The sequence below is a fragment of the Gasterosteus aculeatus genome, chromosome 13 (genome assembly GCF_964276395.1).
Source record: "Gasterosteus aculeatus chromosome 13, fGasAcu3.hap1.1, whole genome shotgun sequence".
Classification (NCBI taxonomy): domain Eukaryota; kingdom Metazoa; phylum Chordata; class Actinopteri; order Perciformes; family Gasterosteidae; genus Gasterosteus; species Gasterosteus aculeatus.
The window spans coordinates 20,660,008-20,673,053 of record NC_135701.1 but is presented as its reverse complement, the minus strand read 5'-3'; the positions used below and the strand labels follow the sequence as shown (position 1 = coordinate 20,673,053).

The 13,046-nt window shown below is 44.0% G+C and overlaps 1 protein-coding gene across 2 annotated transcripts in view; it reads left to right on the top strand.

The window, feature by feature from the left end:
- Window positions 1–72: 72 nt before the first annotated feature.
- Window positions 73–13,046, top strand: part of ckap2l (cytoskeleton associated protein 2-like) — a 31,967-nt gene continuing 18,993 nt past the window's right edge. Inside the window, exons 1-9 of one of the 2 annotated variants that reach the window (XM_078086231.1) lie at window positions 74–299; window positions 1,244–1,310; window positions 1,394–1,448; window positions 1,570–2,735; window positions 4,041–4,236; window positions 4,333–4,491; window positions 4,798–4,858; window positions 6,379–6,541; window positions 7,436–7,466. In XM_078086231.1, coding sequence (XP_077942357.1) covers window positions 260–299; window positions 1,244–1,310; window positions 1,394–1,448; window positions 1,570–2,735; window positions 4,041–4,236; window positions 4,333–4,491; window positions 4,798–4,858; window positions 6,379–6,541; window positions 7,436–7,445 — 1,917 coding nt within the window. In that variant the 5' untranslated portion in view covers window positions 74–259 and the 3' untranslated portion in view covers window positions 7,446–7,466. Of the gene's footprint in view, window positions 300–1,243; window positions 1,311–1,393; window positions 1,449–1,569; window positions 2,736–4,040; window positions 4,237–4,332; window positions 4,492–4,797; window positions 4,859–6,378; window positions 6,542–7,435; window positions 7,467–13,046 lie in introns of those variants that run through there. The other variant, XM_040196198.2, reaches the window with a different exon arrangement.

Here is a 13,046-nt window from a genome sequence, read left to right as displayed (position 1 = left end):
GAACCCGTTCAATTTGTACCCGAGTTGTTTATATTCTCTGCACCAATCAGCGCTGCGCTTGAGCGCATGCGCGCATTTTTTTAAAATTTCAAACTGTCCAATCAGAGAAGAGGAGGCGTGACCACCCGGCAGTTTCAAAACCGGATGCGCGGTTTCAGTTGTTATGGAGCTAACGTTACTTTAACCTGCCAAACAAACACAAATAGTCGATTTATAACAAACAATCTATCCTAGAAAATAGAGCTGTTGTCTGATAGTCATGGAGGAAAAAGAAATCGTTACGAAGGTCTCCCGAAAAGGTTAGCGAGTGAATGCTAGCTTACCGTTAAATTCAGTGTGTTAACGCTAGTTAGCGTTAGCTATGTGCTGAAGGCTAATTTACGCAACGTTAACGTTACGTTACGTGTTAATTACAGCCAGGAATAATTCTAATGTCAAATGAATTCATGTGATCGTATTGGTTTGTTAGTTTTAATAATTTCCCTCGTGGAAGATATGTTCGTTGCACTTAACAGTTCTCAGTGACTGAGTTATGCGCTCATTGTGATGCTAACTTAACGTTACAACAGGGCGGTATAAACAAGGCCGTAACGCTGCGATGCACTAATGAAAGTATTGTCATTATAAAATGCGCCCCTGTGGTAGTGTGATTCGTTTATTCTTAAATAGCAGCTATTCAAAGTTGGGCATAATGAAACAAAGTTGACTAACATGAGACTTCTCACACAAGTAGATTCAGCGGTTCACATAAATGGAATTTAATCCCCAAATTATTATACGCATTGTTTTCGTATATTAATCTTTTGTTCTTAAAATGGTCCAAAAAGCCGCAGATATACTTTTTTTAAAGCCGGATTCACGTCTCCCGACCTGCAGCCAGATGGCAGCACGTGTCTGAGAACAATCATCGCCTGTGTGACACAGTTCAGCAGACTCTTGATTTTCTGCCCGTTGCCTCCAGTGAGGGGGAATTGAACAGTATTTGTACATGATGTGCCATGTTGGATTTGTTAGTCAGTACAACTAAAGAGAGCTCTAGATCTACAAGGTGACAGTAGTCACGTTTATTATGGGTTACAGCATGTGTCTGGATATTAGTTCATTATTTTTGTTGTGTTACTAATCAATTACTCAAATAAATTCCCCAACCATGACACGTGCACTGTGCACTGGGCGGCCAGAGAGCTCAATGTGTAATTACAACGCAATGTGCTCATCTCCTGTTTTTTCTAATCTGTTGCAGAGTTGCGTAAGCAAAAGTTGATGGAATACTTGTCAGCAAAAGGAAAGTGGAAACCGCCCAACCCAAAGTAAGAACCAAACTGTAACTTCACGGCTGAAAGCAATGTGTTCATAACAACGTATAATGAATCTTCTCAATCTACGTCCTCAGGCCATACCTACGCGACGACTGTCTGGTTAAGAAGCCCGTGCCGTCTGCACTGGAGGTGGGTTTTGTAGTCGTATGCTTCTGCGGGTTAAAGTGTATATTTATCTGGTCAGGTTGAGATAGTTTTCATCTCCCCCATATTCTTCCTAATCGTGTTATCATTATTATTATTATTATAGGTGGTTTCGGACAAAGAGAACAAGGTTCCAGCTGACAGATTCACACATGAGAGCACAAAAATTCAAACTCAAAAAAGATTTAGTGACTCGCGCAAAGTGAGCGTATCGGCCAACAATCTGACTGGACGGCACGGTGCCAAACAACCGTCTACAACCGGTAGCTCTGCCCAACGTTGTCAAAATCATCTGCCGACAAGAACGGCGACAGCTTTGTCCTCTGGATCCAACCCGACTGCAGCGAGTCATCTCCAGAAGCGCCCAAACACGGGGGCAAAGAACGGGCACCCAATACCGTCTTCCGGCAGAGCCTCTTCAAATGCATCTGGTGCAGCTGCAACCAAATCAAACAGCAGACTCATCAGTAGCTCGAAGGCTTCGTGGCCTCGTCCAATGACGGCGGTCAGTGTCCGGATGAGTCTCGGCCCCATGGTCAAAACAAAAACGGGACTAGTTCCTGCGGCGATTCAGCCCAGTGACGTTCAAAGGCACAGAAACTTTACGCACACCTCGGCCACAGCGGCCGATACAACCACCAAAAAGATGCAATCCAGCACGCGGGCGTCCGTCTCTGTGTCCCAGAAGTTCACCGTGACTCAGAGCAAACCGCTACGAACCACTTCCCTTAACAATAACCAGGGGGCAAAAGTTAAAGTTCAAAATCAGGGCAAATGCAACTCTAAACCACTGCTGAGTAGAGCGTCTCGGCCCCCGTCTAAGATTCCACCATCAAGTGGTCCGAGGTCCACGGCGGCCCCGTTGAAGCCACAAGGCGGCGGGGCGGCGGCAGCCGGTCGGCCCGCAGGAAGGTCCACAACGCACACATCTGCCATTGCGGGGCAGAAAAAGAGGCAACCAAGCCAGGTCGCCCCCCAAACATCGTCCCGGCCAGCGAGCGGGTGCGGTTCCAGAGCGGCCGGCGGGGCTGAAAAAAACAGGACGTGTGGCGGGACAGACGCCGAAAGGGGCCGCGGTTCAGCGAAGGCCCCTCCGGCACAAACCGGTTCAAGACAAACGGGTGCTTTGGGGGTGTCCCAGACGGTGCCACGGCCCAACAGGCCCATCAGCCACACCGGCCACGCCACGAATACGAAGACGCCGAAGGTCCCAGTGAGGGTCGTGCCCCAGACGGAGGGGAGGAAAGTGACTGCTGCCCAGGAGGACCGAGTGTGAGTAGCAGAGCACAACAACATCGGTACGCGTCAGTTAGTTTGACTGACAGAAGAGCGGTGACTGTACGGAAGGTCTGTGTGTGTCTCACAAGAAGCAGTTACGTTTTACTATTCCGATATTCATTTGATTCATGAGTGGGCATCGCTGAGTAACGTGCAGGCCTGTTGGGGAGCTTTTGGTAACGTCGCCCATTCTGCTGCTCACTGAGCGTTGATTCGTTCTAATTTTCGATTTCAAAGAAGCCTTCTGGCTAAGTTCCAAGACACAGTGTTCCAGAGAGCTTAAATGTAGCCTCGGCCAGCTAGACCCCAGATGCAGCCGGCTGGGAACGTTGTCCTCGGTCGTTCCACCTCCCTCTTCCCTCACGTTGTGTGTCTTTCCCTGCTGTGCAGGGAATAAAGCCAGAAATCTGGGGGTTATTATGGATTCAGATTTACACTTGGAGAGTCACATCAAATCAGTAACACAATCGGCCTACTACCACCTCAAATATGTCGCACGACTTAGAGGGCTCATGTCAGCTCAAGACTTAGAAACACTTGTACATGTCTTTATAACTAGTAGGCTAGACTATTGTAATGGTCTCCTTGCAGGTCTTCCAAAAAACACTGTCAGGCAGCTCCAGCTTGTTCAGCACGCTGCTGCTAGAGTTCTAACAAAGACCAAAACATGTGAGCACATTACACCAATTCTTAAATCCTTACATTGGCTCCCAGTATGTCAGAGAATTAATTTCAAAATCCTACTGCTCACATATAAATCACTACATGGTTTAGGGCCAAAGTATATCACTGATATGCTTCCACTACATAAGCCTTCAAGATCACTAAGATCTTCTGACACCAATCTGTTAGTGATTCCCAGAGTAAATACAAATCATGGGAAAGCATCATTTAGTTACTACGCAACAAACAGCTGGAATAAACTTCCTGAGGATTTAAGACTTGCCCCAACTCTGACCACGTTTAAAACAAGACTGAAAACTTTTATGTTCAGCTTCGCCTTCTGCTAAATTTTTACCTACATTGCACTTTTAACCGCTGCTTTTAATTAAACAATTTAAATAAGATTTTAATTTATAATTTTATTTGCTGTTTTTAATTGTCTTTTAATTCCTGCATTTTATTTCACTTTATTGTATGAAATGTTATAATGTGAAGCACTTTGAGTCTGCCTTGTGTATGAAAAGCGCTATACAAATAAAATTGCCTTGCCTTGCCTTGTGCTTCCCAGTGAAGTGAAAAATACAAATGTCATAAAAATATGGACTTTGCGTTTATTTTATTTTTTCTGTTGTGAAGGAGAAAGCTCCATGAGTGGCGGGAGGCCAGAGGCATTTCCTACAAGCGGCCCCCGATGCCGGTCAAACCTCAGGTCAGGCGCACCGTGGCCGTGGCCGAGCCTTTCTGGGGCTCCATGAGTGAGGAAGACGAGGCCCGCTCCCTCATCGGGGCCGTGGACAGGTCCCTGGCCGACTGCATCAAGCTGCTGGAAGAGGTACGGTTCCGCAGAGTGAAGCCCTTCTCCGTGCTGGGGGGGCTCCGTATAATCGGGTTTGCAGGGTTTGACCCGGTCCTCTCCTCCCACCCGCAGGGTTTCCCTACAGACCAGGTGAGGGAGGTTCTCTCTCGGCTGCCGCCGGTGTCCAGGAAGTTCGCCAAGTACTGGATCTGTCGGGCCCGGCTGATGGAGCGAGACGGCCACCTGGACGTCCTGCCGGTGTTTGAAGAGGCCGTCGGCGTTGTGTTAGAGGTGAGTCATCCTCATCTGGATATCTACCGTCTGGGAACCGCTGTCACTGACTCGCTGACGACTCATCACCTAATTACTAAATCATTTCTAAAGACCTGTTGTGAAGCAATACGACATTTTGCCATCCTGTATATGAAATGTTTTTATAGAGATGTAAAAGTATTTTTCGGCCAGCATTAACAACTATAATTTAATGTGAGCACCAGTTCATGCAACACGAACAAAACGGAGTTACTACTTTGTCTTGTGAATGAAATTGTAAACTGTTTTTCATCTGATGTTTTCCTGCTGCGTGCTCCGTCGCAGCCGCTGGACGAGCTGCGGACCGTCGTGTTCCAGATCCTGAAGAAAAGGGACGAGATCAAAGGTAGCTCCGCCCCCCGCGGCCCGCTAGCATCGCCGCGCCACAGCAGTGTTCATTTTGGCAGCTATTTTTGATTTAGTCTTAGTCTTTAGACGAAAAATGCATTTTAGTCATTAGTCAGAAAACTAGTTTTAGTCTAGTTTTCATCGACGAAAACTCGACTAAAATGTAATTAGTTTTAGTCACATTTAACAGCCACATTAAACTCCTTTTCTTCCCGTCTCAGGCCCAGGGACCCCCTGTGTTGTGTCTATAACTGCATAATAGTCCAGCTTGCAGTACTTGGTTGTCCGTTAGATGTCCCTCCTAGGACAGGTCTATAGCAGGGGTCTGCAAACTTATCGACTCGCGGGCCACAGTGGGTTGTAAAATGTGACAGAGCAGCCGGGCCAAGAACAAATGGTTGAAGTGTTTGTGTGAGCGGATATAAATGAGATGTGAAAAATCATTACATGAAAGGATTTGGATTTTAACAAATAGCAAAGCATTTATTTATAAGGCAATTTAACAAGCATTTATAAGCAAAGGTGTAACAACTTGATGAGGACCAGGGACCTAAACGCAACACTTTGTTGTCTTTGTTTACTTGCAGTGCTTTTGAAACTTCATGCTCCTTTATTGTTTCCACTGTCCCAACAAAAGAGACCTTAACGTCCTACAATCGGTGCAATACATTATTTTCTTGGCTTCAGAACCTGCAATGAGTTTGTTACGTTAGACGCGTTTGTAACGGAGCGTCTCATCCACCGAGGAAACGCTGCCTGCCGTCGCCAGAGAACAGAGCAGAAAGGTCCGACAGTCTTTAAACGCGTCTTCATGTTTCTGTGAAGCAGCGCGGCTTCATCCTGCTAACAGGCAGCTAACCAGAGACAGCCGAGCTAAACTAACGAAGCCACGTTCAAACTCGCCGAAGCGTAAAATAGTCGTCGCGGTCCGCAGTCGGTGCACAAGAAGCACCGCTGCGAGCGCGCGCTCTGGGTTCGTGGATGACGTCATCGTGACGCGTTAATAACCGCCGTACTTTGCCGGTCTGTCAGCTGCGGGCGAATTTAGGGTCACGTCTTGGTCGCGTCTTAGTCGTGGGAAACAGGTTCGTTAACGAAAATGTTTCGTCATAGTTTTCGTCGACGAAATTAACACTGACTCACAGACGCGAATCTGATGCGATCGAGGCCACGTGACGCGTCAGGTGGCCGCACGTCTCTTGACCCCGGGGGTCCCGGGTGGGGGGGGGGGGGGTGTCCATGGTAACAGATGTGAGCCGACTCACCGGGAAGAGGCTCGCGTGCGTCCTTGGTTTCATCTTTTATCCAACAGGAAAACGTTATTGAACACTACTTTATAAGCACATCATTTTGTGCAACATTGAAGGGAAGAAGCACAAAGTTACAGAGTTAAATGTCCTCCTGCGGACTTTTCCAAGCAGGAAATGTCTCCGTTTGAGGTTTATTTTTTTTTGTCTTTTTCATCCAAAGCGTTAAGAAATCGTTAACTCGGATTCGCTCTTCTTTTCTTTTTGTCAGCATCGGCGGAAGGTGAGGAAAAGGAAGACGCAACTCCGGCGTGTGAAAGCGGTCCGGAGAGGATCAGGAACCCAACGACGCCCCCCCGACCCGCCCGAGCTCTGATCTGTGGGGAGAGGGGAGACTCGTCTGTCGTCAAGTACAAGATCACGTCGACTCCCGGGTTCGTTCCACTCGCTTCCAACACTTCCAGACTTGAAATAAAAGACTTTTTGGGGGACTTTTGACTTGAATCCACCTGCTTCTTAAAGTGATGCGTTATATATAATAATTATTATATATATAATAATAATAATAATGAGATAATATTCATAACTATGTCTTCATTTGTTTATAGTCACATAAAAATTAGAATCTTAGTGTTCCGTCTTTTCGGAAAGGAGTCGTTTCTACGGCAACTCGGAGCGGACAAACTGAACCCTTCTGCCTTTACACTCATTCAAAGGTCGCAATGAGCACAAAAGACCCGAATCAAACTGCACGAGTGCCTGATGGTTACTCGCTTTCCCTGTGGGGCGGAGCTGCTCCAGCTGCACTCACACACGTAGTCACGTGACCCGAAGATTCTGCTACACTGAAAACCATGTTGCAACATTTCTCTAATGTTCTATTGCCTTATTTTGGTGAGCCCGCTCTCCCAGGTTCCACGGGTTGTGAGCTGTACCCAGCATGCAGTTCGGCGGGGTCATTTTTTATAAAATTTGCCTCGGTCATCTGGAGCCAACCGGCCCATTCTCCTCTGACCTCTCGGGTCAACGAGGCGGTTTCTCTTCTTCGGACCCTCCTCGGGTTGTGTGTGCGAATCCCAGCAGATCAGCTGTTTGGGACATTAGACCGTTACAGAAAGACCTGATGACGTGAGTGTATGTTGTAAACGAGCAGGGACGGGTGAACGGGTGAATCATCATCATCGCCTCAGTCTCACGTCACCTCATCGCTGGGTTCATCGCTGGTTTCATCGCTGGTTTCATCGCTGTTTTTTTTTTTTTTTTTTAGAAAGAAAAAACGTAGCAGAGAAGAGCAATTGGTAAATTGAGTCAGTGATTTTCCATCACAGGGCTCAGTAATCCGGACTGAGAGGGGGGGGTGTTACGACCCCCGGTCTTGTCTGTGTTCTGTGTGTGTGATAACCCTCCTCAGGTGGAGCTAATTAGTTGGAATGCATTGAGATGCATTCCAAGTATTGTTCTTCGAATCTTTATTAGTTGGAATGCATTGAGATGCATTCCAAGTATTGTTCTTCGAATCTTTATTCTTCAACTTCATCTTCTTCTTCTATTTCTTCCGCGGCACCTTTCAACTCCTTCACACTTTCAGCTATTAAAACCGTTCAAATATTAAAATGTTCAGCTCCTTTCTGGCTTGAGGGCTATGACTTTTCAGCTTTCTACCTCTTATGCTTGAATTTATATAAATCAATAATCATTAATATTTTAACATGGTTTTCAAATGGAGTTTGCTTTCAAATCCTCCTAAACTTCTTCAACTTTCAGATTTTTCAGCTTTGCAAATCTTTCAGCTACAGACACCATTTCAACTCTCAAATGTTCACACAAGTCTCAACTATTTTATGAAAAAAACTGCTTCTTGATATCTATTGTACTTTTTTCATAATCACTGATTATGTTTCACTAGTTCTTCGCTCCGTTTCTGACTTTTACATGAGTGTGTATTGCGTCTGCTAGAGGGGGACCTCGCGGGCTAGAGTGTGGGGCATCGCAGAAATCTGGTTAAAAAAGTATGGAACTTCTGTCCTTGCAGCCAAAGTATACACTCTAGAGGCTTCATTTCTTCAGATTAATGAGGGTATGGTTGTGCTGATTGGATTAATGTGTTCATGGAATCCCAGAGTTTTTTAGTTTTGGCGCAAGGAGTGTTTGAGTGACACAACCTCTGCCAAAAGCCCCATAGGCTCCAATACAAATCTGCCGACATATTTCTCACAAAAATCCACAAGGTACACGTTTTGTAAACGGCCATAGGAGCCGTATTTATTACCGGACAGACATAAAAAGCACATCCACGCGTTCGGTAGAGTCTTGGGTCTCATACAAACGCCGTATTTTTTAGATAGCTGTTATAGTTTTGCGCTGGTTCTCATTTGTGTGAGGTGTGGATTCTGTGTAACTTGCTGCCATGTCTCTGCATTTTGCAGCCGTTAATGAGCACAGGTGCGCCGTTGTCGTGGTTACGAGCACTCACATGCTGCAGGATCTGTCTGTGACTCACAGCTGCTCCTTGTGACCTGATTAGTGGAGTCACATGACGCAGCTATGCTTTCTGTCAACAGACCAATATGATAAAGACACTAGCCCCCCCTCCCCCCTCCCCCCTCCACCCTGACCTCTACTTACTGTTAATCACTCTCAGTCAGTCAGTCAGTCTAATTCTCCTCCCCTCTCCCTCTCTTCCTCACCACCATTCCCTTCCTCACCCTCTCACCCTCCCTCCCTCTATCTACACCCCCCCACCCCACCCAATCCAATAGGTGCGCCGTTGCCGTGGTTACTCGTAAACACGCTGCAGTATCTCTGTGTGTGACTCACAGCTGCTCCAATGACGTGATTAGTGGAGTCACATGACGCAGCTATGCTTTCTGTCAACAGACCAATATGATAAAGACACTAGCCCCCCCTCCCCCCTCCCCCCTGACCTCTACTTACTGTTAATCACTCTCAGTCAGTCTAATTCTCCTCCCCTCTCCCTCTCTTCCTCACCACCATTCCCTTCCTCACCCTCTCACCCTCCCTCCCTCTATCTACACCCCCCCACCCCACCCAATGCAATAGGTGCGCCGTTGCCGTGGTTACTCGTAAACACGCTGCAGTATCTCTGTGTGTGACTCACAGCTGCTCCAATGACCTGATTAGTGGAGTCACATGACGCAGCTATGCTTTCTGTCAACAGACCAATATGATAAAGACACTCGCCCCCCCTCCCCCCTCCACCCTGACCTCTTCTCACTGTTAATCACTCAGTCAGTCAGTATGTCTGTCTATTTCTCCTCCTCTCTCTCTCCCTCTATCTCTTCCTCACCACCCCTCCCTTCCTCACCCTCTCACCCTCCCTCCCTCTATCTACACCCCCCCAACCCACCCAATCCAATAATTTCAAAATAAAAGCCACATGGAGGGAATTTTTACTGTAATGTTTGTGATGAGGCCTATTAATTAAAAACTTCTTAGTTTGAATAACAAACATTCTGTCTCCCACTACGAATATTACTCGTACTTCTAGTACTACAACTGATACTTCTACTACCATACTACTAGTATTTCTACTGCTATTAATACTACAACTACTACTAATGTTATTACAAATACGACTATGGCTAATAGTATTACAGCTGTTTCTACTGCTATTGATACTAAACCTACTATTACTGCTAGTACTACTAATACCACAATTATAACTAATACTACTACTAATATTACTACAAACAATTTTAAACAAATTTAAGCTCCTGCAACTTCTGTTTTTAGAAAATCTATTGAAATTCAGCTTCCCCACTTCCTGTATTTTCAGCAGTTCTTTAAAATAATTTCAGCTATTCTTATGCCTCTATCAACAGCAATTTTTCACTATTCATTTCTGTATTTTTTTGCAATATTTCAAATTTATTTCAGCTGTTTTCATTTCTGCTTTTTCAGCAAATCTATTGAAATTCCTTTCAGCTTCTCCCATTTCTGTATTTTCAGCAATTTCAAATTCATTTCAGCTTTTCTAATATCTATAATTTCAGCAAATGTATTCAAATTCCCTTCAACTTTCTGTATTTTCAGCTATTTTAAAAAGTTCATTTCAGCTTTCAGCTTTTTGCATTCCAACGCATTTTCAGCAGGAAATGCATTTTCTAGTTATTGTTGGAATGCATTAGATGCATTCCAAGTATTGTTCTTCGAATCTTTATTTGTTGGAATGCATTAACGATGCATTCCAAGTATTGTTCTTCGAATCTTTATTTCTTCATCTTCAACTTCTATTTCTTCCGCGCCACCTTTCAACTCCTTCACACTTTCAGCTATTAAAACCGTTCAAATATTAAAATGTTCAGCTCCTTTCTGGCTTGAGGGCTATGACTTTTCAGCTTTCTACCTCTTATGCTTGAATTTATATAAATCAATAATCGTTAATATTTTAACATGGTTTTCAAATGGAGTTTGCTTTCCAAATCCTCTTCAACTTCTTCAACTTTCAGATATTTCAGCTCCGCCAATCTTTCAGCTACAGACACCATTTCAACTCTCAAATGTTCACACAAGTCTCAACTATTTTATGAAAAAAACTGCTTCTTGATATCTATTGTACTTTTTTCATAATCACTGATTATGTTTCACTAGTTTTTCGCTCCGTTTCTGACTTTTACATGAGTGTGTATTGCGTCTGCTAGAGGGGGACCTCGCGGGCTAGAGTGTGAAGCAGCGCAGAAATCTGGTTAAAAAAGTATGGAACTTTTGTCCTTGCAGCCAAAGTATACACTCTAGAGGCTTCATTTCTTCAGATTAATGAGGGTATGGTTGTGCTGATTGGATTAATGTGTTCATGGAATCCCAGAGTTCTTTAGTTTTGGCGCAAGGTGTGTTTGAGTGACACAACCTCTGCCAAAAGCCCCATAGGCTCCAATACAAATCTGCCGACATATTTCTCACAAAAATCCACAAGGTACACGTTTTGTAAACGGCCATAGGAGCCGTATTTATTACCGGACAGACATAAAAACACATCCACGCGTTCGGTAGAGTCTTGGGTCTCATACAAACGCCGTATTTTTTAGATAGCTGTTATAGTTTTGCGCTGGTTCCCATTTGTTTGAGGTATGGATTCTGTGTAACTTGCTGCCATGTCTCTGTCTTTTGCAGTAGATCGTTAATGATCACAGGTGCGTCGTTGTCGTGGTTACGAGCACTCACATGCTGCAGGATCTGTCTGTGACTCACAGCTGCTCCTATGACCTGATTAGTGGAGTCACATGACGCAGCTATGCTTTCTGTCAACAGACCAATATAATAAAGACACTGGCCCCCCCTCCCCCCTCCACCCTGACCTCTGCTCACTGTTAATCACTCTCAGTCAGTATGTCTGTCTATTTCTCCTCTCTCTCTCTCTCCCTCTATCTCTTCCTCACCACCCCTCCCTTCCTCACCCTCTCACCCTCCCTCCCTCTATCTACTCCCCCCCACCCCACCCAATCCAATAATTTCAAAATAAAAGCCCCATGGAGGGAATTTTTACTGTAATGTCTGTGATGAGGCCTATTAATTAAAAACTTTTAAGTGTGAATAACAAACATTCTGTCTCCCACTACGAATATTACTCGTACTTCTAGTACTACAACTGATACTTCTACTACCATACTACTAGTATTTCTACTGCTATTAATACTACAACTACTACTAATGTTATTACAAATACTACTATGGCTAATAGTATTCCAGCTGTTTCTACTGCTATTGATACTAAACCTACTATTACTGCTTATACTGCTAGTACTACTAATACCACAATTATAACTAATACTACTACTAATATTACTACAAACAATTTTAAACAAATTTAAGCTCCTGCAACTTCTGTTTTTAGAAAATCTATTGAAATTCAGCTTCCCCACTTCCTGTATTTTCAGCAGTTCTTTAAAATAATTTCAGCTATTCTTATGCCTCTATCAACAGCAATTTTTTAATATTCATTTCTGTATTTTTTTGCAATATTTCAAATTTATTTCAGCTGTTTTCATTTCTGCTTTTTCAGCAAATCTATTGATTCCTTTCAGCTTCTCCCATTTCTGTATTTTCAGCAATTTCAAATTCATTTCAGCTTTTCAGCAAATGTATTCAAATTCCCTTCAACTTTCTGTATTTTCAGCTATTTTCAAATATTCAGTGCAGCTTTCAGCTTTTTGCATTCCAACGCATTTTCAGCAGGAAATGCCTTTTCTAGTTAGTTGGAATGCTTTAAGCATTCCAAGTATTGTTCTTCTAATCTTTATTCCGACTTATTCCTCTATTTCTTCCGCCGCACCTTTCAACTCCTTCATACTTTCAGCTATTAAAACCATTCAAATATTAAAATGTTCAGCTTCTTTCTGGCTTGGGGGCTATGACTTTTCAGCTTTCTACCTCTTAAGCTTGAATTTATATAAATCAATAATCATTAATATTTTAACATGGTTTTCAAATGGAGTTTGTATTCAAATCCTCTTCAACTTCTTCAACTTTCAGATTTTTCAGCTTCGCCAATCTTTCAGCTACAGACACCATTTCAACTCTCAAATGTTCACACAAGTCTCAACTATTTTATGAAAAAAACTGCTTCTTGATATCTATTGTACTTTTTTCATAATCACTGATTATGTTTCACTAGTTCTTCGCTCCGTTTCTGACTTTTACATGAGTGTGTATTGCGTCTGCTAGAGGCGGGGCCTCGACGGCTAGAGTGTGGGGCAGCGCGAAAATCTGGTTAAAAAAATATGGAACTTCTGTCCTTACAGCCAAAGTATACACTCTAGAGGCTTCATTTCTTCAGATTAATGAGGGTATGGTTGTGCTGATTGGATTAATGTGTTCATGGAATCCCAGAGTTTTTTAGTTTTGGCGCAAGGAGTGTTTGAGTGACACAACCTCTGGCAAAAGCCCCATAGGCTCCAATACAAATCTGCCGACATATTTCTC